This window comes from Peromyscus eremicus, chromosome 19 (genome assembly GCF_949786415.1).
Source record: "Peromyscus eremicus chromosome 19, PerEre_H2_v1, whole genome shotgun sequence".
Classification (NCBI taxonomy): Eukaryota; Metazoa; Chordata; class Mammalia; order Rodentia; family Cricetidae; genus Peromyscus; species Peromyscus eremicus.
The window spans coordinates 26,068,712-26,096,477 of NC_081435.1; the positions used below are offsets into that span (position 1 = coordinate 26,068,712).

General features: G+C 41.1%; 3 protein-coding genes across 3 annotated transcripts; all 3 read left to right on the plus strand.

Moving 5' to 3' along the window:
• Positions 1–7,786: 7,786 nt before the first annotated feature.
• LOC131896134 (protocadherin alpha-1-like) lies at positions 7,787–10,908 on the plus strand. Its single transcript, XM_059246715.1, has 2 exons — positions 7,787–10,178; positions 10,880–10,908. Exons 1-2 carry the CDS (start codon positions 7,787–7,789, stop codon positions 10,906–10,908), a joined length of 2,421 nt encoding a protein of 806 aa, XP_059102698.1.
• A 6,435-nt stretch (positions 10,909–17,343) lies between these two features.
• LOC131896135 (protocadherin alpha-2-like) lies at positions 17,344–19,800 on the plus strand. Its single transcript, XM_059246716.1, has one exon. The coding sequence runs from the start codon at positions 17,344–17,346 to the stop codon at positions 19,798–19,800; it is 2,457 nt and encodes an 818-aa protein (XP_059102699.1).
• Positions 19,801–24,914: 5,114 nt separating this feature from the next.
• On the plus strand, positions 24,915–27,311 carry LOC131896136 (protocadherin alpha-3-like). The gene has a single exon (XM_059246717.1). It carries the CDS (start codon positions 24,915–24,917, stop codon positions 27,309–27,311), a length of 2,397 nt encoding a protein of 798 aa, XP_059102700.1.
• The last annotated feature ends 455 nt before the right edge of the window (positions 27,312–27,766 follow it).

Below are 27,766 nucleotides of genomic sequence, written 5' to 3' on the forward strand. Positions count from 1 at the left end.
TTCAGTTGACAGGCATCTAGGCTGATTCTGTTTCCTAGCTACTGTAAATAGTGCAGCAATCAATAAACATTAATGTGTAAATATGTCTGTGTTAACATATAGATTCGTTTGGGTATATACTCAGGAGTGATAGAACTTGGTCATATCATAATTCCATTTTTTATTTTTTGAGAAGTTGCTATATTGTTATCCCAATGGTTGTACTACTTTGTACTGCCACCCACAGTGAACAAAGGTTCATATCATCACCAGCATTAGTTGTAAGATTTCTTGGCAATAGACATTCTGACAGAGGTGAGGTGATATCTCAAAGTAGTTATAATTTGTATTTCCTTTATGGCTAGGGATATTGGACATACTTAAAGGCATTTATTAACCATTTGTGCTTCTTAAGAATTATCTGTAAATTTCATTAGCCCATTTGTCAACTGGCAGTTTTTTGGTGTTTAATTTTTTCAGTTGTTGACAAATTCTTGTTATTAGACACTGTCTGAGTGGATCTGAGAGATTATTCATTCTTTATACTGTCTTCTTGCTCTGCTGATAATTTCTTTTGTTGTATAGAGAACTTTTAATTTCAGGTAGCCCCATATACTGATTTTTTTTGTGCTATTTCTTGAGCTGTTGGAGTTCTATACCTATAACCAGTCATATTTTCTCTATATTTTACTTTAGTGGTTTCAGTTTTTCATATTTGAAATGAAGGTCTTTGATCCACTTTGAGTTAATTTTGTATGGGATGAAATACAAGAATGTAATCTCATTCTTCTGCAGGTGGATATCCAGTTTGGTGGCATTGTTTGCTGGACAGTCTTTGTTTTTGCTACTGTATGGTTTTGACATCTTTGTAAAAAGTTTGGTGGCCACAGCTTTGCCAGATTATTTTTGGATCTTCTGTTCTTTTCTATTTTGGCCTACCTGTCTGTTTTTATGCTGGTATCCAGCTGTTTTTGTCACTATAACCCTGTAGTGTAATTTGAGGCCAGGTATCATTGTACCTCCAGCTGTGTTCTTTGTCCTTAGGACTGCTTTGGTGATTTGGCACCTTTTGCTGTTCCATATAAATTGCTGGATTCCCCACCCCCGTATCTATGAAGAATGACATCAATATTTTTAATGGAAATTTCACTGAATGTGTTGATTACTTTTAATAATATAGAAATTTTCATGTTGCTAATTTAACCAATCTATGAGCATGGAAGATCTCTGCATCATTTAGTATTTTTGTTGTTTTCTTTTTTGATGTCTTCAAGTTTTCAGTGTAGAAGTCCTTCGCTTCCTTGGTTAAGGTTATCCCTAGATACTTTATTATTTTTGATACTATTATGAATGTGATATTTTCCTAATTTTTATATTTAAATTCAATGTTGGTACAAGTGAAGGCTATTGAATTTAATATTATTAAAATATAATATATATTAATATATATTATTATTTTTGAGACAGCGTTGTCCTGGAACTCACTATGTAGATCAGGCTGGCTTCAAACTCACTGATGTCCTTCTGCTTTTGCCTCCCAAATGCTGGGATTAAAAGCATGTGTCACCACACTCAGCTTGATTTATTTATTTTTATTTTATCTGTATGAGTGTTTTGTCTGATTATACATCAGTGCATCACATGGTATCTGAGAAGGCCAGAGGAGGGCATCAGATCCTCTGGAACTGGGAGTTATATATGATTGTGAGCTGTCATTTGGGTACTGGGAATTGAACCTGGGTCTTCTGGAAGAAGACTCTTAGCCACTGAGTCATCCCTCTAGCACCAGGCAACTGATGTTTGCATTTTGATTTTGCAAACTGCAATTTTACTGAAAGTATTTATTGTAGCTAAGAATTTTCTGGTAGAGTGAATTTATAATGTCTTTAAAGTATAGAATCATGTCACAAGTAAAATGGATAGTTTGACTTTTTCCTTGTCTAATTTTATCCCTTTTAAAATTTTCTTTTTTATTAGTTCTTTGACAGTTTCATACAACATGTTTTGATTATATCCATCTTCCCCCATTCACCTCCCTCTTTTTTACCCATCCAAGTTTGTGTTTTCACTTAAAAAATCTTTCAAGACTGATTTGTGCTGCCCAAATATTCTGGGATGTGTGATCTTCCACTTGAGAGTGGTCGACTTCCCAGGAGCTACATTCCAAGAGACAACTCCTTTTTCCTCTCCCAGCAGCTAATATTTGCGAACAGCTCTATGCCTTGGGGTGGGTCATGTACCTGACTTCTTTCTCCATGCTGGGATTTAGTTTGTCTTGTGCTTACACAAGTATTGTACATGCTGCTGTAAACACTGTGAGTTCATGTGCAGCTCCCCTGATGTTTCTAGAATACGCTTTTTCCTTGTAGCGATCCACATTTTCAGACTTCTACACTCTTTCTGCCCTCTTCAAAATTGATCCCTGTGTCTTTTATGATTTTCTTTGTCTTACTGCTCTGGCCAAGACTTCTTACTTCTTCACCTAAAAGAAGTAAGAGTGTGTGTGTTGAATTTGAGTGATTATATATATATCTACATATAAATATATACATATACATGTACTTATATTATATTGTATTATATATATTATATATTCTATATTATTACAAGTGCTTTGTTGGATGTGTACCTCCAAACATTGTTTCTAAAATTTTAGTTCTGCTCCCATCCAGAGTAAAATGTAAAAAACTCACTCTAAAGTCTAGTTCATTAGTATTTCCTTTTATAATTAGACTTTTGGTGTCAAGTCAGAGAACCTCTACATAGCTTCAGAACCTAGACATTGTCTTATATATTTTTATTCATAAGAATTTTATGTACTTTTAAGTTTGTCACCCATTTGGAATTAACCTTAGTACAATATATGAGGCTTAGGATGAGTTTTGTTTGTTTTGACCATTTAAAAATTTCAAAGTTACTTTAGTTTTATGTGTGTAGATATTTTGCCTGAATGTGTATCTGTGTGTCTCTTGTGTGTATCTGCTGCCCTAGCAGGCTAGAAAAGGGTATTGGATCCCCTGGAAGGGGAGTTACAGTTAGTTGTAACCCACCATGTGCGTTGAACCTAGGCATTCTGAAATAGTAGCCACTGCTCTTAACACTGAGCCATCTATCCAGTGCCGTATTAGTTTGTTTCATGGGGTTGTTTTTTGCCTCTGGGTATCCAATTGCTTTAACAATATTTCTTCTTTTGATAATTGTTTATTCATTCTTTAACAATTTCATACATGTGTACAGTGTATCTTGATCATACTTATCCCAAACTTCCCCTTCCACTCCCCTATCCAATACTATTTACTGAAAGGTTGTATTTCGTGCAGTTGATTGCTTTTGCACCTTTGTCAGAATTTCTTGGTCTATGTTAGATTATTTTTCAATTGATCTATATCTACCCATTCACCAATAAAACATAGTCTTGATACCTTTTTGGTAGGGGTGTGTGTGTGTGTGTGTGTGTGTGTGTGTGTGTGTGTGTTCTATGTGCATATGCTTGTGTATATGAGTATGGGCATGCACTTGTGTGGAGGTCAGAGAACAAACTTGGGTGTCAGTTTTACAGTCCACCTTATACCTTGTTCATTACTGCATTGCTGTGGGATGGTCTGTATGTCAAATGTGTTGCTGATTGGTCAATAAATAAATCACTGATTGGCCAGTGGCCAGGCAGGAAGTATAGGCGGGACTAACAGAGAGGAGAATTGAGAGAACAGGAAGCTGGGTGAGGGAGACACTGCCAGCTGCCATGATGAGAAACAGCATGTGAAGATGCCAGTAAGCCACGAGCCATGTGGCAAGGTATAGATTAATGGAAATAGATTAATTTAAGCTGTAAGAACAGTTAGCAAGAAGCCTGCCATGGCCATACAGTTTGTAACCAATATAAGTCTCTGTGTTTACTTGGTAGGGTCTGAATGGCTGTGGGACTGGCAGGTGTCAGAGATTTGTCCTGACTGTGGGCCAGGCAGGAAAACTCTAGCTACACTGCATATGGAAGATTAGGTTGTATTGTGATACTACATCTGGCTTTGTACATGGGTTCTGGGGATTTGAATTCAGGTCCTCAAACTTGCATGGCAAACACTATCATTGAGCTATCTCCCTAGCCCTGTTGATCATATCTTTGAATTACATTTTTATTTACTTCTAGTATTTTGTTGTTTCATTTTTGTATAGATTTCATTGGTTTCTCTATATATTTATATCATATATACATCTTATCAGTTTATTAATAAAATTGTGATGAAATGTGTCATTATTTTGTCAGTTACATGAAATTCAAAATATGTATCTCCTTTGTATTCCTCTACATTTCAATACTATCATTGCCTTGAGTATTTCCTCCACATTAATTTAAAATTTCATCCAAGTTTTAAGACTATCAAACATAGTTTGAAAGCCAAGTAAAGTTTATTGTATTATACAGATACTTATTTCTGTGTACTGTAGTCTTTCTTCTTTCTTTCTTTTTCTTTTTTTGAGACAGGGTTTCTCTGTGTAGTTCTAGCTGTCCTAGAGCTTGCCCTGTAGACCAGGCTGGTCTCAAACTCAGAGATCTGCCTGTCTCTGCCTCCCTAGTGCTGAGATTAAAGGCATACACCACCACACCCAGCTTTTTATCTTTTTTGATCTTTCAAGATAACTTTTTCATGTTTTCCTTTCTACTTAGAGACTCTTTCATGGTTGTTTAAACATAGGTGTACTGATAACAACTTTCCATAATTTTCAGTCACATAAAAATGTCTCCATTTTCTTTTCATTTAGGAATGATTCTCTTGGTATATGTATCTGGACTTCTGATTTGATAGCTCTTTTCATTAAACAATTAAAAATTGTAATGCTTCTTGTTTCTATTTCTCCTGGGAATTCATTGAAGTTACAGTTGTTTTCCTGACATGTATGTATGATGCCTTTGTCCCTTGTTTTCAGACGTATGCTGCTGTGTGTGTTGGCTTTGACTGTTTGGGTTAATCATATTTGGTGTTTGCTTACTTCCCTATTTTGTTTACTAGAGTGGGATTAATTTTACTCATTATTTATTTGAATACTTTATCAACCTCCTCTTCTTCTCTCCCCTCAGGACAGAGTGACAAATTCCAGATGTTTTGTTATGGTTTTTAGTGTCTATATGGTTCTATTTTGTATTTCTTTTAGGCTGTTTGTTCTCATGCAATTTCTTTCTATTTTTTAGTTTAGTTAGTTTCTTTTTTGAAAAATACTATTCTTCTACTGGGATTTTATTTTAGCTATTGTATTTTTCTTTTTTTTTCATATGGATGTATCTTCCTTTTACTTTATTTTGAAATACAGTTAAGCTCAATATTGTGTTGACATTTCTTTTCCACAAACAGAGAATGTTATTACATTGCCTTCTAGTCTATATTGCTTTTTCTGGAAGTGGTTGTTAGTCTTATTTGTGTTCCCATTTAAGGTATAAAAAGTTTCACTTTTAAGCATACAAGTTCTGTTCTCTGCCTCTTATCACAGAATTTCCTCTTTTGTGAGGCTAAGAATGCAGTTCAGTTGTATTTTTTAAAATTATTTATTTTTATTTTAATGTTTTTATTTATTATTATTTATTATTATAATGTTTTAATTGCATTGGTGTTTCGCCTGCATATATGTCTTTGTGAGGGAGACAGATCCCCTGGAAATGGAGTTGCTGACAGTTGTGAGCTGCCATGTGGGTGCTGGGAATTGAACCCAGGCCCTCTGGAAGAGAGCCAGTTCTCTTAATTGCTGAGTTATCTCTGCAGCCCTGTAGAGTACTTCTTAAGCATGGTCAAATTCATAGATTCAACTACCAGAGACTAAGAGCATTTCTTACTTTCCCCCAAAACTTTCAGGACTATTCCTGTCATGTGCCTGTTGGTTCCATTCTGTTTGTCCCATTTGAAACTCTTTCAATAATTAACTGGAGTTTATTACTATATTATATTATATTATATTATATTATATTATATTATATTATATTATATTATATTATATTATATTGTATTGTATTGTTATATTATATTATATTATATTATATTATATTATATTATATTATATTATATTATATTATATTATATATATGCAATCCTCTGTACCAGTGGGTTCCACATTCATGAATATAATCAAATGTAGACAGGAAAGTTTGAAAAAATTATATCTGTGATGAACATGGGAAGGATTTGCTTTCTAACAAATGTAAACAGCTGTATACATTTCTATATATCCTTAGATACATAAAAATGTTTAGATATCGTAAGCATTCAGAGGTTATATAAAGTGATTCAGAGGACATGTATAAGTCATATACACGTTCTATACCATTTTATACAAAGGACTTGAGCATCTATAGATGGTATCAACTTAAGGGAGAGGGATGTGTCCTGGAATAAATGCTCCATGGATACTGTGACTCTAAAGGACTGCAGACCCATTTGATGCATGCATGTAATGGTTACAGTGTGGTGACAATTTGCAGTAAACAAAACTATATGAAAATATGAAACAATGATGGTTATTGTATTTCCTATTCTAAAAATTTCTTCTGTTACTTTTATCAGTATTTATTTGCTAAGACTTTCTATTTCATTGATGAATCATTCTATTGCAATTTCAGATATGCTGGGAATAACAAAAAGAAATAGCCATGATAATGAAATAGAAAGCCTCAGAAACCTCTATCAGAGAACTCTGAAGGTTCTATTATCTCATATAACCCCTCCCATTTTTTGAGACAGGATCTCGCATATGCACCCCTGGCTAGCCTGGGACTCACTAAATAGATCAGGCTGGACTCAAGCTCACACAGCCTGGTCTACAGATTGAGTTCTTAGGCAGCAAGGGCTACACACACTGAGACCCTGCCTCAAAAACTAAACAATCAAACAAAAACTAAAAAACAAAACACACAGGTCATTATGCTGTAAAAAACAGCAAAGATAAATCCTCAAATATCTTCATTTGAACATTTACAGTATTAGAATGCAAAGTTGTTCATACACACAGAAGAAATGTTAAGTACATTTCTGGAAATCCTCTAAAATTGTCATAAATATGTATTTGGTAACTATACTATTGTAAATCTGCCTATAAATGATCATATAGTTTACAAATAAATCCCCAGACTTTCTTAGAGTGAAGTAGACCTTAGTGGTCAAAATGAATTTAGGTTAAAACTTCAGATACAACTATAAATATCTAGTAATTAAAATATGTGAGCCAATAAGTCTTTCTTCCTTTTGTTTTTTCTTTTTTAGACAGGATTTCACTATGTAGCTCTGGCTGTTCTGGAACTTGCTATGTAGACCATAGAGATCCACCTGCATCTGCCTTCGTGCCGAGAGCTGGGATTAAAGGAATGCACCCATGCTCCACCCACTAAATCATGTAAAATACAATGATACAAAGAGAGACTATTTAAGCTTATCTTTACTTTTCTCAAACTCAATTGTAATACCTTTGCGATTATAGTTCAATGAAAACATTAAATTACATACTCGCAAATGATATTCAAACTGTCTTGAATCTTCAAATTACAAAATTTATAAACGATTGTATTGAGTACATTGCAAATAAATACAGAAACTAATTCCAAAGACCAACGGATGGATGTAAAATCCACATTAGCCACATGGTGTCGCTGTATACCATAAAGTCTTGAAGCTGGAAATGAGGTACTTATAAAACCGAAGGGAGGAAGCTTCATTTCGTCATCAGCCGAAGAAAGACAAAAATGGTGAGGAGACAAATGACCGAAAACATGGAGTTACAAAGTATGATCTTGGAGTGACAGCAGTACAAAAGGTGCAGTGCTTTTGCGATGCTGTTTTACAGGCTCCGAGGCCTGAGAGCCCGGCGCCTGCTGTTGCTCTTGCTTCTGCTCCTCACTGACTGGCAGACAGGGAGCGGCCAGCTCCACTATTCCGTCCCCGAGGAGGCCAAACACGGCACCTTCGTGGGCCGCATCGCTCAGGACCTGGGGCTGGAGCTGGCGGAGCTGGTGCCCCGCCTGTTCAGGGTGGCGTCCAAGGACCGCGGGGACCTTCTGGAGGTAAATCTGCAGAATGGCATTTTGTTTGTGAATTCTCGGATCGACCGGGAGGAGCTGTGCGGGCGGAGCGCGGAGTGTAGCATCCATTTGGAGGTGATCGTGGACGGGCCGCTGCAGGTTTTCCACGTGGAGGTCAAGATTAAAGATATAAATGATAACCCACCGGTTTTCAAAGGCTCAGCACAAAGGATATTTATTCCTGAAAATAGACAAGTAGATTCGCGGTTTCCACTAGAGGGCGCTGCGGACGCAGACATTGGTGCCAATTCTCTGATAACTTACACGCTGAGCCCCACTGATTACTTTTCTTTGAAGGTAGAGACGACTGACGAACTCAGCAAATCCCTTTCACTTGAGTTGAGAAAATCTCTGGATAGAGAAGAAACACCAGAACTTCAGTTATTACTGACAGCCACTGACGGGGGCAAGCCAGAGCTGGAGGGGACAGTTCGGCTGCAGATTACTGTGCTCGACGTCAATGATAATGCCCCACTGTTTGACCAGGCGGTCTACAGAGCCCAGTTAGTAGAATCTACAGCAAATGGAACATTAGTGACCACGTTAAATGCCTCTGACGCTGATGAAGGTGTAAACGGTGAAGTTGTGTTTTCCTTTGGCAATGACGTTTCTCCTGACATTCAAGAAAAATTCAAAGTGGATTCTATTTCAGGAGAAATTAGAGTGATTGGTGACCTGGATTATGAAAAAACAAAATCCTATGAAATCCAAGTAAAAGCAGCTGATAAAGGGACTCCCACGATGTCAAATCACTGCAAAGTTTTGGTGAAAGTGCTGGATATAAATGATAACGTTCCGGAGCTGGAGATCACTTCCTTATCTTTACCCATCAAAGAAGACGCTCCACTTAGCACTGTCATCGCTCTCATCAAAGTGTCCGATCTCGACTCAGGTGTCAACGGGCAGGTGACCTGCTCTCTGACTCCTCACGTCCCCTTCAAGCTGGTGTCCACCTTCAGAAATTACTATTCACTCGTGCTGGACAGCGTCCTGGACCGTGAGACCACAGCTGACTACAAGGTGGTGGTAACAGCCCGGGATGGCGGCTCGCCCTCGCTGTGGGCCACAGCCAGCGTGTCCGTGGAGGTGGCTGACGTCAACGACAACGCGCCCACGTTCGCGCAGCCCGAATACACGGTGTTCGTGAAGGAGAACAACCCGCCTGGCGCGCACATCTTCACGGTGTCGGCCATGGACGCGGACGCGCAGGAGAACGCGCTGGTGTCCTACTCGCTGGTGGAGAGGAGGGTGGGCGAGCGCTTGCTGTCTAGCTATGTGTCTGTGCACGCTGAGAGCGGCAAGGTGTTCGCACTGCAGCCTCTGGACCATGAGGAGCTGGAGCTGCTGCAGTTCCAGGTGAGCGCGCGGGATGCTGGTGTGCCTTCCCTGGGCAGCAAGGTGACTCTGCAGGTGTTTGTGCTGGATGAGAATGACAATGCGCCCGCGCTGCTGGGACCTCAGGCGGGCAGCGCAGTGAGCGAACTGGTGTCCAGGTCAGTGGGTGCGGGACACGTGGTGACAAAGGTACGTGCAGTAGACGCAGACTCTGGCTACAACGCGTGGCTGTCTTATGAACTGCAACCTTCGACGGGTGGCTCACGCAGCCCGTTCCGCGTGGGTCTGTACACGGGAGAGATCAGTACGACACGCGCCCTAGAAGAGACTGACGCTCCACGACAGCGTCTGTTGGTGCTGGTGAAGGACCATGGCGAGCCGGTGCTGACCGCCACCGCTACCGTGTTGGTATCTCTGGTGGAAAGTGGGCAGATTCAGAAAGCCTCCTTGCCCACATTAACCGGTGCAGTGGGCTCTCAGGCATCGCTGGTGGATGTCAACGTGTACCTGATCATCGCCATCTGCGCGGTGTCCAGCCTGTTGGTGCTCACGCTGCTGCTGTACACCGCGCTTCGATGCTCAGCGACGCCGGCCAATGGAGCCTGTGCTTCCGGGAAGCCCATTCTGGTGTGCTCCAGTGCAGTGGGAAGCTGGTCATACTCACAGCAGAGGCGGCAGAGGGTGTGCTCTGGAGAGGGTCCGCCCAAGACCGACCTCATGGCCTTCAGCCCCGGCCTATCTCCAGGTTTGAACATATCGGAAAGAAGTGAACAGCCAGAAGTAAATTCGGATCCTTCTGGTAACGTAAGTCCAAATTTGAGCTATGGTTTCAACCTCTTTTTAGACTTAACTTCATTTTTAAAGTATTATTTAAATGACATTTAAAATGTATTCAGGGTGTTCAATGACATTTAACAAACCATACCTTTGCAAATACTCTAGTATTTGCAGTTGCGTAATGAATGGCGCTAGGAAACAAGCAATATACATGCAAATTCTTGTATTCTTTTATTTACATGGTAGAATGCTTTAAAAGCATTTCGGTACTGTTAGTGTTAAGTTTGGGTAGTGGTGGTGTTAGGGATGGGGCTGAGGACCTCATAAGCGCTAGGCAAGCACAGTGCTGGTCACCTTTAACGTGGGCTCTCAATTCTTATGACGTGTCTTGCTCTGCACAAATAATGGTAGACAAAGTTACAGAAACCGTCTGCTTTCTTTCTACGTTCCAAAATTTCCAAGTTGGGCGGTAAAAGATAATTTTAGTCACCGAGATTTAAAATATATTTGTTGATGGGACTTTAATTTCCACATTAAAATATCCAACAAGTTCCTGGTGCTGATCCCTGGTTTAAAAGACTAATTGTTATATGAACTTGTGTCTTAAACGATCCAGTCAAGAGATACTTAGTGAGCATTTCACATTTATTTGTCAGTGTCCCCAAACCCTTTATTTTCTTTTCTTTTAATCCTTCTGATATTTTATTAGGTGAAACCTTTTACCCTTTACAGATGAAATTGTTGAGGCCAAGAAAAACTAAGTTTATGATAATTACCATTTTTTTCCAAAAAAATTTGTTTGTTCTATTACAGTCCATTGCATTTGATTAAATATTTAAAGTTGTTTTCAATGGAAGAATTTTGAAGGTATTAAAATTTAAATACTATTTGAAATTCAAGATAAAAGGGCAAGAGAAAGATGGAGTAATTTTTCCAAACAAAATTGCACTATATACAAATCCCTAATGCTTGTCTTTCTAGAAATAAATGTAGAAATACAAAAAAGAAAAAGAAAAGAAAATTCTTTACACCAGTTGTTCAGAAGAGGAATAATGATCTCTTCAAAGTTTGATTTATAACCATTATGTTGACCAATAATGAGTAACATATTAGGCAGTATGTTTTATAGCAGTTTTAACAACCAGTGGATACACTTTCGATTTAGGTCTCTCTGAATCATTTAACCATTTATTCAAGAGCTTGTTAAATCTGTGTGTGTGTGTGTGTGTGTGTGTGTGTGTGTGGGTATATGTGAATGTGTGGTTATGCTCACCTGTGCATGCAGATGTGGAAGTCAGTAGTTAATGTTAGGTATCTTCCTCAATTACTCTACCTTATTTTTTTTTTTGAGTCAAGTTGCTCATTGTTTTGGCTAGACTGGCTGGGCATGTGGATGCTCAGGATCTGAACTCAGGTCCTCGTGCTTGCACAGCAAACACTTTACCCACTGAACCATCTCCACAGCATCTAATACAACATTTTATTTCTTACATTCAATTCTGATGTTACACAAGTATTAAGTGAATGCACCTCATTGGCCAAAAATTCAAATAAACATACAGAAAAGTCCCTTAAAATTCCCCTTGTAAAAGGACAACACCAATAAACGTGCTAACTTGAAAGGAAGAAACCTCAGGAGGTCTCAGCCCTAGAGAAAGAACTACAGACAACCAAGGAATGCTGAGAACAGGAGATTCAGTCTTCCTCAGGGAAGAGAACACCAACTGGTTATGCAATACCAAATGCTCAACCCTAAAAACATACGTACAAGAAACATTGTACAGACTGAGAAGGATGTATTTTGGAACACACACACACACACACACACACACACTTGTGCATGTGTGTTTAAGCAATTAAAGAAAAAGAAGCCATAAATTAAAAAAAAAAAAAAAACGAGGGCGCGTACATAGTAGGGTTTGGAAGGAGGAAGGGGCAGAGGGAAATAATGTAATTATATAAAAATTTCAAAAAAACATTGTAAATCATTCCACAAAAAATCAAAATGAGCTGATAGCTAAGCTTCCTGAGACTGGGGTGATAGGTTTAGAGCATTGTAAGACATAGGCCAAAGCGTGTTTCTGCAACTTTCCAAATATTAATATTGTTATATCCAGTCTTTGGGTAAGAATAACCAAAAAACTAATTTTGGAATAATAATGCTAAAAAAAACCCTTCCAATTTTCTCTATATGTGAGATAAACCTTGCAGGATTACACAATTTGAAAGAATAGATTCAGAAATCATAAATAAAATTTTCTTCCTGACTTACATTATTATGTAGCTATATTCACTAGATACATGAACATTGTCTTTAGAAAGACATTCAGTATTTATCATCATTCACTCAACAAGCACATGTTGACAGCCTAGCATTTGAAAAGTGCTGCATTAGAACCCTAAGCACACAGCAACACCGACAGTAGAGCAAGGTCCCTGGCTTCAAGAGGATGTTTTATTTTTACTGTGTTTACAGTAACAATTGAGTTATAAAATGTGTTGAATCTGGTGCAGTGTACCCTTTCAATTTTGTCAAACCATCACATCCATGAAAGAAAATATCATCCTGTATGTGACTTAAAAAAAAAAAAGAGTCAGGTGGTGGTGGCTCACGCCTTTAATCCCAGCACTCAGGAGGCAGAGGCAGGCGGATCTCTGTGAGTTCAAGGCCAGCCTGGGCTACACAGTGAGTTCCAGGAAAGGCACAAAGCTACACAGAGAAACCCTGTCTCGAAAAACCAAAAAAAAAAAAAAAAAAAAAAAAAAAAAAAAAAAAAAAAAAAAAAAAGGAATGCAATGCTGACTGTGCTTAACAAATCTTCTAGAAACAAAACTACAAAGGGGACCATTCCTTCTTTATGCAAGTCATTCTTAGAAAACTGTGGTTCTCATGACAGCAGCTAAAGAGTGAAACTAAAGCAAGTCCACGGAAAATTCCCTAAAAAGGGCAATTAAAAGGATAAAACAGTCAAGCCGTGTTGGTACATGCCTTTAATCTCAGCAGTCAGGAGGCTGAGGCAGGTGGAACTATAAATCGAAGCCAGCCTGGTCTAAAATTCCAGGATGGCCAGGGCTACATAAAGAAATGCTGTCTCAAAAAACAACAAAACAAAACAGACAAACAAGCAAAAAAAAAAAAAAAAACCAAACCAGCCAGATGTGGTGCACACCTTTAATCCCAGCACTCGGGAGGCAGAGGATCTCTGAGTTGGAGGCCACCCTGGTCTCCAGAGCAAGTTCCAGGACAGCCAGGGCTACACAGAAAAACTCTGTCTCAAAAAAAGTTAAAAATTGGGAGGGATAGAGAGATTTTTTTTTTGAGGTTAAACTGAAAAATTATAAATAGAAGATAAACAATATTATTTTTTATTTAGGTCAGAAAAGCTTGAATTGGTTGACATTTTAGGCTACAGTGACATAATTAATTCTATTAATAAGTTTATATAGATTGTGGGCTGGAAGGTGGCTCAGTGGTTAAGAGTTTGCTGCTCTTCCAGAAGACCCAGGTTTGAGTCCCAGCACCTACATGGTGGTTCAAAATAATTTGTAACTCTAGTTCCAGAGCCTCTGATGCCATCTTCTGGATTGTGGTCACCAGGCATGCATGTGGTGCACAAATATACATATAGGCAAAATGCCTATACATGTAAAATAAAATTAAATAAAGGAATTAGTATAGATTGAAAATGTAGTTATCTCAGAGTACTTCACGGAAATATTAATAATAAAATTATGAATAGAACCCAACAGCCTTTTAATACCAATAGCCATTTAAATTTGTCTGGAAGAGCCCAGCCTTGTGGCACGTACTTGTCCTTGGGTAGTGAGGGCAAGAGAATCCAAATTTTTTTTTTTTTTTTTATTTTTATTTTGCAATACAATTCAGTTCTACATATCAGCCACAGATTCCCTTGTTCTCCCCCCTCCCGCCTCCCTCACCTTCCCCCCCCAGCCCGCCCCCATTCCAATCTCCTCCAGGGCAAAGCCTTCCCCACAGACTGAGATCAACCTGGTGGATTCAGTCCAGGTAGGTCCAGTCCCCTCCTCCCAGGCTGGGCCAAGGAACCCTGCATAGGCCCCAGGTTTCAACCAGCCGACTCATGCAATGAGCACAGGACCCGGTGCCACTGCCTGGATGCCTCCCAAACAGATCAGGCCAATCAACTGTCTCACCCACTCAGAGGGCCTGATCCAGTTGGTGACCCCTCAGCCATTGGTTCATATTTCATGTGTTTCCGTTCGTTCGGCTATTTGTCTCTGTGCTTAATCCGACCATGGTCTCAACAATTCTCGCTCATATAAACCCTCCTCATTCTCGCTAATTGGACTCCCAGAGATCCACCTGGGGCCTAGTCATGGATCTCTGCATCCAGATCCCTCAGTAGTTGGATGAGAATCCAAATTTAAAGGCCATCTTCTGTTATAGAACAAGTTAGAGGCTAGCCTGAGCTACAAGTGACACTGCCTTAACAACCAAATGAAGAAACAAAAACCAATAATAACTGTTTGGTTGGAACCTCCAGATCACCTCTGCAAGATCTGGAAAGCTCCATTCCTGTTTCTTTTTCCAAACCCTGCCTGCTCAGAGAGTCTCTGAACAAAGGGAAGGCATCAAAAAGCCCAGTTCTGCATTCTTGGGGGCTACTGCAGCTCCTCCCCTGAAGTTGCCAACCACCCAAGTCCCCTCCTGAAGCTCTCAGCTTTTGACCATACTTGGGCAAAAACCCAGCTTGTGACAGACACATCACCGCCCCTCACCTACAACCTATAAAGTCTCCCTGCTTTTGTTTGTGAGTGCAGCTTCTCTGGCCTCAATCTCTGGGACTGGAGAAACTGCCTGGAAGTTGCTTTGCTCAAATAAGCTTGTTGGTGTACTTTTTCAATTAGCTCTATCTGGCTTACTGCATCAGTGGAGAAACTTATTATCAGGGGGCAGAAAACCTATTAATAACAATAAGAAACCCCAAACCAACCAAACTTGACCTTAATGTGTTTGGATATGGCTTCATACAACTACATTGTGATCACAAAGTTTAAGATGATTACATTGTAGATATAAGATCGGGGGGCTATTCTTTCTGTGTTATAATGATTCTTATAAAACTTAAAAGTTTTGTGGAATAGCTAATTCTGTTAACTTGGGGTGAATCTCAAATATTAGTCACTATTATAAAAAGGCATGGGTTTAGGATTACAAAGTTTAAAAGCACTGTCATTTATGGGATGCTATTATAGAATGAAGGAAAAATGTAAACATGGAGTAGTGTGATTTAATATTTAACATGAATAGAATTTCCATCGATAGCTGATGTTCCTAATCCACTCAGAATATTTCAATAGTTTTTTTCCTTCTTTCACAACACTTTAATGAAATGCATTATTTCACCTCTTATTCATTTCATTTCCCCACCCTAACTTTCATTTTGTATATTCATTGTACCTAGTGCTGTTTTGTTTAAGGGCATTTTATACAAGTATATACTGCACATTGAGCATATCCTCCATACTCCCTTTCTCTCTTTCTCGCCGTTCTTCCTCACTAGTCCCCTTTGTTCCTCTAGACAGATTTCTTTTACTTTCATCATATATATATATAATGTATGCTATGTATATTATACATATGTGTGTATTCATTGCCAATTTCATCTATCTATGTAAAATCTAGGAACTGTGACTGAAAGAACATATGAGATATTTTTCTTTCTGAATATATTTTTTCTGTAGTTATTTCTAGTTGCATTCATTTTACCGTAAAAGTGAATAAGTGAAATAACTTTAAGACATTGGACTCAAGGAAAAATTATTAATAATTATTATTAATAATTTGTTTTTCAAGGTAGGATTTCTCTGTTTAGTCTTGGCTGTCCTGGAACTCTCTTTGTAGAACAGGCTGGTCTCAAACTCAAAGATCCACCTGCATCTGCCTCCAAGTGCTGGGATTAGAAGCATTCACCAACACACCTGGCTAGGGAAAAGATATTAATGATTCTAACTCCAGGAAAATCTATTTCTCATTGTTGTTTTTAACAATAATTATAAATTTTGCAGTTAACTTTCTTTTTCTCTAAGAAAGATAAAAGCAATTTTTAACATACATAAAGCAACAAGTGTGTAACTTGATATGCACTTTGCTAACTGACACATTCCCTCATTCATTTCAAATAATCCCTACACCATCTTTAAGTTTAATATTTTTGCACGTGAAGGGGCCAGCTAAGAATTAATAAAGGATACTCTCATGTAACTAATACTGAAAAGAAATCAGCTCATTCTTCCTGCATGAAAATTCGAATATAATAGAAAAGAGAATAATCCTAAAATAAAATCTACTTCTCATAGGAGAAGTTAATGTAACCTGCAAACAATTCAAAACTCAAAATTATAAATAACAGGAGTGTATTCAAACATATTTTCAATGAACAAAAGTACCCTTTGATTATGGTGTGCTTGTTTAGAAGAAGCGGTAAAAAAAAAAATACAAAAGAATTGAAAACAGGGTCTTCAAGAGGTGTTTGTACATCTGCATTGGTATCAGCAGTATTTACACGAACCAAGAGCCAGAGGAATCCAAATGCCAGTGGATGGTTGAATGGACGCACAAGATGCGGTGTGTATACGCAACGGAATCAGTCACCATTAAGAAGAGAAGAAATCCTGTAATATGTTACAGCACTGATGAGTGTTCAGAACATTATGATAAGTTGAAAAAGCCAGATTCAAAACAAAGCAAAACAAAGAAACCAACCCCAGAGCAACAAATCCTAACAAATCCTGTATGATTTCACTTACACGGTAGTAAAACTTAACAGAAACCAGAAGTAGAATGAATGGTGATTACCATGGTCAAGGACGGGGAAACTGGAATTGCTGTCTAATGGATATCCATTTTCAGCTTTCCAAGAGAAAGGGAAGTTTTTCAACAATGTGAATATACTTAGCACTACTGAAGTTTACCCTTGAAGTTAATACGGTAAACTTCTCATTTACAGTTAATACGGTAAAGTTCGAACCTGCTCAGCCACAGGGTGTCGCTGTCCACCAGAGAATATTCTCTAGGAAGGCAAAATACCCAGAGCTTCTTTGTTACTCCAGATAAAACGGCAAGAGAAGCAGCAGGATTTGAGCAGGTGTTAGGCTATTTAATTGTTTTTAAACATGATCATTTAATTTGACCAACTCACGGAGCACTAGAAGTGATGCCTTCTTTGAGAGGGGGCTCAGAGGTCAGGCAGTGTCTGCTGCTCTTGCTTCCTTTCCTCGCAGCCTGGGAGGCAGGGAGCGGCCAGCTCCACTACTCCGTCCCCGAGGAGGCCAAACACGGCACCTTCGTGGGCCGCATCGCGCAGGACCTGGGGCTGGACCTGGCGGAGCTGGTGCCCCGCCTGTTCAGGGTGGCGTCCAAGGACCGCGGGGACCTTCTGGAGGTAAATCTGCAGAATGGCATTTTGTTTGTGAATTCTCGGATCGACCGGGAGGAGCTGTGCGGGCGGAGCGCGGAGTGTAGCATCCACCTGGAGGTGATCGTGGACCGGCCGCTGCAGGTTTTCCACGTGGAGGTGGAGGTGAGGGACATTAACGACAACCCGCCTCTATTTCCAACGACAGAAAAAAAGATCCAATTTTACGAATCGAAGTTGCTTGACTCGCGATTTCCTTTAGAGGGAGCATCAGATGCAGATATAGGAGTAAACGCTCTTCTGTCCTACAAGCTCAGCCCCAGTGAGTTTTTCTTTCTAGATGTACAAACGAATGACGATCTAAGCCAATCGCTGTTTCTTGTGCTACGGAAATCTCTGGACAGAGAGGAAAATGCTGAGATGAAATTGTTACTGGTAGCTACCGATGGAGGCAAGCCTGAACTCACGGGTACTGTTCAAATACTCATTAAGGTGTTGGATGTGAATGACAACGAACCTACTTTCCCCCAACCGGTTTACAAAGTACAGTTGTTCGAGAACACTGCAAACGGAACCGTGGTGGTTAAATTAAATGCTTCTGATGCAGATGAAGGATCAAACAGTGAGATTGTGTATTCCCTCAGTAGTGATGTATCCTCTACCACACGGACAAAGTTCCAAATAGACCCCACCTCAGGAGAAATCAGAACTAAAGGGGAATTAGATTATGAAGAAAGGACATCCTATGAAATTCAGGTCATTGCGTCTGACAAGGGAACCCCATCAATGTCAGGACATTGTAAAATTTCAGTAAAACTTGTGGATATCAATGACAATAGACCAGAAGTCTCGATAACGTCTCTCTCACTACCTGTCCAAGAGAATGCTCCAGTGGGCACTGTCATCGCACTCATCAGCGTGTCTGATCGAGACTCGGGTGTCAACGGGCAGGTGACCTGCTCCCTGACCCCTCATGTCCCCTTCAAGTTGGTGTCCACCTTTAAGAATTACTATTCACTCGTGCTAGACAGCGCTCTGGACCGAGAAACCACAGCTGACTACAAGGTGGTGGTGACAGCCCGGGACGGGGGCTCGCCCTCGCTGTGGGCCACAGCCAGCGTGTCTGTGGAGGTGGCTGACGTCAACGACAACGCGCCCACGTTCGCGCAGCCCGAATACACGGTGTTCGTGAAGGAGAACAACCCGCCTGGCGCGCACATCTTCACGGTGTCGGCCATGGACGCAGACGCGCAGGAGAACGCGCTGGTGTCCTACTCGCTGGTGGAGAGGAGGGTGGGCGAGCGCTTGCTGTCTAGCTATGTGTCTGTGCACGCGGAGAGCGGCAAGGTGTTCGCGCTGCAGCCTCTGGACCATGAGAAGCTGGAGCTGCTGCAGTTCCAGGTGAGCGCGCGGGATGCTGGTGTGCCTTCCCTGGGCAGCAATGTGACTCTGCAGATGTTTGTGCTAGATGAGAACGATAATGCACCCGCGCTGCTGCCTCATGGAGCTGTGGGAACGGGAGGCGCTGTGAGTGAGTTTATTCCTAGGTCAGTGGGTTCGGGACACGTGGTCACCAAGGTGCGTTCAGTGGATGCCGACTCTGGTTACAATGCTTGGCTCTCTTACGAGCTGCAGTCGTCCACAGGCAATTCTCGTAGCCTGTTCCGCGTGGGTCTGTACACGGGCGAGATCAGCATTACACGCACACTGGATGAAGCGGATGCGCCGCACCAGCGCCTGCTGGTGCTGGTGAGGGACCATGGTGAACCTGCGCTGACTGCCACAGCCACAGTGCTAGTTTCTCTGGTTGAGAATAGCCAAGCTCCAAAAGCATCATCAAAAGCGTTGGTAGATGCCATTGGCCGAGAGACGTCACTAGTGGATGTCAATGTGTACCTGATCATCGCCATATGCGCCGTGTCCAGCCTGTTGGTGCTCACTCTGCTGCTGTACACCGCGCTGCGCTGCTCGGCGACGCCCACTGATGGAGCCTGTGCTCCTGGGAAGCCTATGCTAGTGTGCTCCAGCGCGGTGGGGACCTGGTCATACTCGCAGCAGAGGCGGCAGAGGGTGTGTTCTGGAGAGGGTCCGCCCAAGACTGACCTCATGGCCTTCAGCCCCAGCCTATCCCAAGGTCCGGAATCAGCAGAGGAGAGACAGCCGCCCTTAGAGCCTGAATTCTTAGCAAAGGTAGGCTTTAAATTTTTTCTTGCCAAGAACGTCACTATTTCTGTAATTGTTTATGAATCCTGTTAATTATTTAGACCTAAAGGTCTGCCTTTATTTTATATCCTTGCGCTGTCATGAGATACTTGTGAATTAGGTATCAAATTCCTGCCCGTAGAACAATTCTCTTAAATATTCTTACTTTCATAGTTAGGTTCGTAACGAAATCTCTGTGTGAGTAATCAGACCTTGAATAATTGGGAAAAAACCCCAAACATCCTGAAAAACCTGATATTTAAATATTTGTTTATGCATTATTGTGGGTGTTGACGATGCTGGTGTGTGGTTGTATTCCTATAGTGTGTGTGTACCTCAAGGGACCGTTTGTGTAGTTGGTTCTCCCTACCTTTATTTGGGTCGCAGGGATCTAAGATGGGTCACTAGCCTTCCAAATCCACAGCCTCCTGAATCATCTCCCTGGCACCAAAGCTTAATAATTCAATATTACTCCTGAATGTTTTCCTTTCAAAAACTTAAAAGCCAAAATCAGAAAACTTGAAGGATTTTTAAAATTTAGGACATCACTAAATATAGATTTCTACCTATCTTATCAGAGTCTGTTCAGAGTAATATAATCTTTACTTGGGACATTTTCCAGATTTGCTTTTGAACCTTTAATGCCAGACCTCTAAAAGTATCTATCACTGGCCATTACAGTACATGACAACCCTTAGGAATGCTGGGTAATCTCTTTGTCTTTGATTAGGATAACGACCGAAATTGGGGGATAAAGATTTAAAATTCTTGGGTTTTCAGGCAAAAGAGTTCACTAAGGAAAGAACCTTTCAAGTTTTAACATTTAAATGTTATATGGCTGGGTGTGGTGGTACACTTCTTTAATCCCAGCCTTTAATCGGGAGGGAGACAGGCAGATCACTGTGAGTTCAAGGTCAGCATGGTCTACAGAGTGAGTTCCGGGACAGCTAGGGCTACACTTAGAAACCCTGTCTCAAACAAACAAACAAACAAACAAACAAATAAATAAAAATAATGAAATAAAAAATTAAAAAAAAGAAAAAGAAAAAAAGGTTACATTGGGCTAGGTGTGGTGGTGAATGCCTTTAATCATAGCATTTGAGAGGCAGAGGCAGGTGGATCACTGTGAATTCCAGCCTAGCCTGACATACATAGCAGATTCCATGCCAACAGGACTGAATAGTTAGGCTTTGTGTGAAGACGAATTGAGTTAGCCAAGCATCCAGATCTTTTCCTTTTCTTTGTACAAGTGGAGAGTATTGTGTCCTGGTCTTTGTGCTAGCGCTCAATGGTTTTCATCCCAGTGTGGACATCGTGAGATCAATTCATGAAGGTTTCCTTCTGTGAAGATGCTGACCACTTCTCACTCTATGCCTGGTTACACTTTCCATCACGCTGAGCTTACCCTTTTATCTGGTTTGTGAGCATGTTCCTCAGGGAACTGGAGTTTTCCCAGAATGCAAGGCCTGGCTTGCATGGCTGCATTTCCACTGGAAACTCCTGAGGGGATATTTAAAACACTGGGCTTGGCCAGTAAATGCTTCACTTGTGAAGGACTTTTTGGCTTTAGTTTTTTTCCCCAGCCAAAAGAAAATGTGTTTGGGTGAGTTAACTGTCTAAAACAGTTTTCTGGCATCTATTTACTGTGGATTCAATAATACTAATTATTTTCCAGTGGATTCAAGTGCATATCGATGAACTAAATACATTCTTCCACTAAGTGATCATCACCTTAGCAATTGCTTAGACTATCCATTTCAATCTGGGATCTGCTTTCATTGGAATTGGCAGTTTGATGGGTGTACTTGAACTTTAAGGAGACTCCACTCCTACAGCAAACCTATCATCTTCTCAGAGTTCATAAGTCTTAAAATGCAAAGTACTTATTTCCTGAAAATGAGAAAAACTCATCTGAGGCTTTACAGAAAAAATGGCTTGAAAATGAGGAATATTGTCTTTCTTTGGAAAAGACTATCCCATTTAGAGTACATAGCTACTTACCACCATTAAGGCTGGTGTGCAGAATGTCTGAACAGTCAGGTAGAGTCTGCCCTACTCAAAACCTGGCCACTGTGTTTCTACTATTGCTAAATGATGAGCTTTAAAATTTTATTAAATGTTCCCAGATTTCCAAGAACCATAATCTGTTCCCTGATAGATTCTTATGGGTTTCTTGGTCTGATGTACATTTTTCTTGCCTAAGTGATAGTAGAACATATTCACTGATGTTCATCTACACACAGGCTCAATCTTTTAAACTCAGTATTCCTTCAGTGTTACCTTTATTTGCAAATAATCAGTACCAGAGTCCAGCTGTTATCAATTCATATGTAATATCCCATTTCTCAATGGTATACTCCTTGAATACAAACATACCATAGGTCTTCAAAAGGATCTCACAAGTTTCAATCCACAATGTTTTAAAATTTGTATTTCAAATTTACCTTCTAAAATATGATCATCAGAGTGCTAGTAGACATCATGATGTCTATGATTGATTCTTAGAAACATACTGTTCAGAAATAATTTAATGCCTAGATGGTTAGCAGTTAAGATCATTTGCTGCTCTTCCAGAGGATCTGAGTTTGTTTCCCATCAGCCACATGGTGGTTCACAACCATCTGTAACTCCACTTGGCCCCTTCAGGCACCAGGCATGCACGTGGTGCACATACATACATGCAGACAAAGCACTCATACCCATAAAATAAAAAAAATATTTTTAAAAAGAAATAACTTTAGATTAGGGGGATAACTCATGGGAGAGCACATGCCCTATAATAGATGAGGTCAGGCATTGTGGGTCATGCCTTTAATCCCAGCACTCAGGAGGCAGAGGCAGGTAGATCTCTATGAGTTTGAGGCCAGCCAGGTCTACATAGTGAATTTCAGCCAGTGCTATACAATGAGGCCCTATGTCAAAACAAAAAAACAACAATAAAAGCCCTATAATGGATGAGAGGCCCTAGGTTCAATCACCAGAACTGAAAAGAATAAACAAAATATCTAATTCTTTATGAGCTGTCACAGTAGAGTCTATTAGAAATTATCTGTTTATTGTTAACAAATATCATTAATGTAACCTTTCATTCATCCTTACTTGAAAAGATAATTTAAAATATTCATTTATTTATTCAGTATAATATTTATAATTTATTTTATTTTAAACATAAATGATAAAATATGAGTTAATTGAATACTGGATTTTATTCAATGAAACACAGGAAACTGAACCTTGTATGAAAACCTTTACTTCTAACACTTAAATTATGGGCTAGATATCTCTTTAATGTATTATGCCTATAAATAAAAGTCTGGACAGTTTCTTTTTCTGCATGAATATCTAAATTTTCCCTTTCCATGAATATTCTGGCCCAACTTTAAAATGATTAGAAGACTCATACCTCATGTTTATTAGTGAATTCACAGAGACCTTTAGAGTATTTCATTACTGGGGGCTGCAAAGATGGCTTAGCAGTTAAGAGCATTGGCTGTTCTTCCAAAGGTCCTGAGTTCAATTCCCAGCAACCACATGGTGGCTCACAACAATCCGTAATGAGATCTGATGCCCTCTTCTGTCATGCAGGCATACATGCAAGTAGAGCACTCATAGACATAAAATACATTTAAAAAGAACATTTCATTAACTAGCTTTATACATGTTGCCTAGTGACTCATGTTCTCTTTGTAATTTTTTAAATTGACAATGTGTTCAACCTTTCTTTCTTCTTCTCTTTAACATGTATTTATTTTGTGTGGATGTACATGTGTGAGGGTACATTCATGCATGATATGAGTGTGCAAGTTAGAAGACAGTTTTCAGGAGTCATTGCTTCGCAGGGATTGAAATCATGTCGGCAGGCTTGACAGCATGTGATTTTACCCAGTGAGCCATCTCTCGGGTCCTGTTTGTTTTGGGCCTGGGTCCTGATTTTAGGCTGACCTTCAACTCATGATCTCCCTGCCTCAGCCTCCTAAGTCCTAGGATGATGGGTGTGCATCACAGTACTTACCTAATGAAACCTTTTAAAGTTTCTTGATACAGAAATTCATCCAGAGAGGAGATCCCTAAAGCCATAATCATTTCATTTTATGATCATTTTTCAATATACATGTAAATTGTGATGCATAAGCAGTGTGGAAATTTAAAAACAATGTTCTTACTTGGTGCAATGTGAGTATAACAAGTATCCAAACCACACAGTGTTGTCCTGAGACAGGAAATACATTTACAAAAGAACTTCACTGTGAAGGACTGACTCTGGGCTGGGGATGCAGCTCAGTGACAGAGCTCTTGCTTAGGTACTTGAGACACTGGCTTCAATCCCCAGTAAGTAAGAAAATGAATGAATAAGACCTGACATCTTTATATAAATACCAGTTAAGATGGTTAACAAGGATACCATGCTTGAATAAAGGACCTGGGGGTGATTCGAAAATGTTCTAAATTAATAAATGTGAATGATCCTATTTTCAAGTAAGTTTGTAATGCCAAAATTATACAAAACATATCTTAATAAATATGCATGAATTTATCATTTATTTTTATACCTTATACCTTCATTGTCACAAATAGAGACTTATCTTTCTATAAAAATGTACTTGGGTCTGGCATCTTGAATGGGGATTTCATTCAGACACCATCAGTTAAAGCCCCTTTTAATTTGTTTAGTCTGTATGTACCTCTAATCAATGAATCATATTAAAACTCATCTTAGAAGATTGCTGTGAAAATTTAGTGGGAAGACTCCATTAAGAGAAACAGAACAATGTGCCGATGATACAAGAAGTTCATTATTAGTAATGAAGCCATGAGTTGGAGAGGTTGTATGAAAATGTAAGGTTATGTTTTGGTAAAAACAAACACTTTGATGACAACTTGCAGGAAATCACAGGCTAAAATACAAATTTTGGGACAGTTCAAATTAGGCATGTAAGAAAATAAACACGTTAAATACTTACACATTTAGCCACTTGGTGTCGCTGTCCACCACAAGTTCCCTTCACAAAAGAAACGCAGCGGGTATTACACGTTCAGATCCTTTTCGTCGCAGTCTCAGACAAAATGGTAACGGCAAGGTGTTTAAGATGTAAAGATTAAGAAGCTGAAAATATTTAAGAAAAATTGGATCGGTGTGAGAGCTACCAAACATTTGGAAGGGGCTTGCGATGGTGTTTTCTTGGAGAGAAGATCAGCGTCTGCTGTTCTGGCTTCTTCTCCTCGCAGCCTGGCAGGCAGGGAGCGGCCAGCTCCACTACTCCGTCCCAGAGGAGGCCAAACACGGCACCTTCGTGGGCCGCATCGCTCAGGACCTGGGGCTGGAGCTGGCGGAGCTGGTGCCCCGCCTGTTCAGGGTGGCGTCCAAGGACCGCGGGGACCTTCTGGAGGTAAATCTGCAGAATGGCATTTTGTTTGTGAATTCTCGGATCGACCGGGAGGAGCTGTGCGGGCGGAGCGCGGAGTGTAGCATCCACCTGGAGGTGATCGTGGACCGGCCGCTGCAGGTTTTCCATGTGGAGGTAGAGGTGAGGGACATTAACGACAACCCGCCCGTATTTCCAATGGCCACAAAGAATCTGTTTATCTATGAATCTCGACCTCTTGGCTCTCGGTTTTCGCTAGAGGGCGCATCAGATGCAGATATAGGAACAAATTCGTTGTTGACTTACAGTCTTAACTCCAGTGAGTACTTTACTTTGGATGTCAAAAGAAAAGATGAGGAAATTAAATCTCTGGGACTCGTGTTGAAAAAACTTTTAAATCGAGAGGACATTCCTGAACATCATTTACTGATAACGGCAGTTGATGGCGGGAAACCTGAGCTAACTGGAACCACTCAAGTGAAGATCACTGTCCTGGATGTGAACGACAATGCCCCTGCATTTGAGAGGACGCTCTACAAAGTCAGATTATCCGAAAATGCACCGAATGGTACTGTAGTGGTGGATGTTAACGCCTCTGATTTGGATGAAGGTGTAAATAAGGACATTGTTTATTCTTTCCACACGGATACGTCAGCTGAGATCCTGTCGAAATTCCACTTAGACCCGATTAATGGATACATCACTGTGAAAGACAACATAGATTTTGAGGAAACTAAGTCTTTTGAAATCCAGGTAGAGGCAGCAGACAAGGGAACCCCCCCAATGACAGATCACTGCACTGTCCTAGTTGAAATTGTGGATGTCAATGATAACATGCCTGAACTGGTCATCAAGTCATTATCAATTCCTGTGTTAGAAAATTCTGCACCTGGCACCGTTATCGCACTGATCAGTGTGTCCGACCGTGACTCTGGAGCCAATGGGCAGGTGACCTGCTCTCTGACCCCTCAGGTCCCCTTCAAGCTGGTGTCCACCTTCAAGAATTACTATTCGCTTGTGCTGGACAGCACCTTGGACAGAGAAACCACAGCTGACTATAAGGTGGTGGTGACAGTCCGGGACGGGGGCTCGCCCTCGCTGTGGGCCACAGCCAGCGTGTCCGTGGAGGTGGCTGACGTGAACGACAACGCGCCCGCGTTCGCGCAGCCTGAATACACGGTGTTCGTGAAGGAGAACAACCCGCCTGGCGCGCACATCTTCACGGTGTCGGCCATGGATGCGGACGCGCAGGAGAACGCGCTGGTGTCCTACTCGCTGGTGGAGAGGAGGGTGGGCGAGCGCTTGCTGTCTAGCTATGTGTCTGTGCACGCTGAGAGCGGCAAGGTGTTCGCGCTGCAGCCTCTGGACCATGAGGAGCTGGAGCTGCTGCAGTTCCAGGTGAGCGCGCGGGATGCTGGTGTGCCTTCCCTGGGCAGCAATGTGACTCTGCAGGTGTTTGTGCTGGATGAGAATGACAATGCGCCCGCGCTGCTGGGACCTCAGGCGGGCAGCGCAGTGAGCGAACTGGTGTCCAGGTCAGTGGGTGCGGGACATGTGGTGACAAAGATTCGCGCGGTGGATGCGGACTCTGGCTACAACGCGTGGCTCTCTTATGAGCTGCAGTCCGCGGTGGGCAGTGGACGCCTCCCGTTCCGGGTGGGTCTGTATACCGGTGAGATCAGCACCACCCGTGTCCTAGATGAGGCAGATGCGCCAAGACAGCGCCTATTGGTGCTGGTGAAGGACCACGGCGAGCCGATGCTGACCGCCACAGCCACCCTGCTGGTGTCTCTGGTGGAGAGTGGACACACGCCAAATGCCCCATCGCGGGCTTTGGTGGATTCTGCGGGCAGGGAGGCATCGCTGGTGGATGTCAACGTGTACCTGATCATCGCCATCTGCGCGGTGTCCAGCCTGTTGGTGCTCACGCTGCTGCTGTACCTTGCACTCAGGTGCTCAGCAACGCCCACGGAGGGCGTATGTGGGCCGGGGAAGCCCGTGCTGGTGTGCTCCAGCGCGGTGGGGAGCTGGTCATACTCGCAGCAGAGGAGACAGAGAGTGTGTTCTGGAGAGGTCCCGCCCAAAACCGACCTCATGGCCTTCAGCCCAAGTCTTACACCCTGTCCAGTTAATCAGGAGAAAGAGGACAAACTGATTGCAGAAGTTGATTTCTCCGTTAAGGTGAGTAGTTTTTCTTTCTAATGTGTTAAACTTAAGTATTATATTTTTGTTCTTTCTGTTGAGCACTTTACACTCATGGATTTTGTCGTTGAAATTGAGTTCTCATGACTAAATTGTGTACTGAATCGACAACTGGTGAGGTCCACACTTAAAATGTGTTTGTTGATAAATACAGTGATAGGGTTGTTGACCGCAGTCTGTGAACAAATGGGAACCCTTTTCTTCTTGTGTGAATGATATCATTTAGAGCTTCTGACTCCAGCTCGTCGTCCTCACTAATCCCTGTGCGAGGCTTCAGTGTCTTTTGCTTCTTATTGAGGATTTCTAAGAAGTGCTAGGAGAATTGTCACTGGCCCACTTACTGAATGGCTAATCACAATTGGTATTCAGGGATGGTCACCAGTAAGAACTTTCTTTGACTTATCACTTATAGGACATTAGCATCCTTACAACTATATAAAAGAGGTTAACAGCTG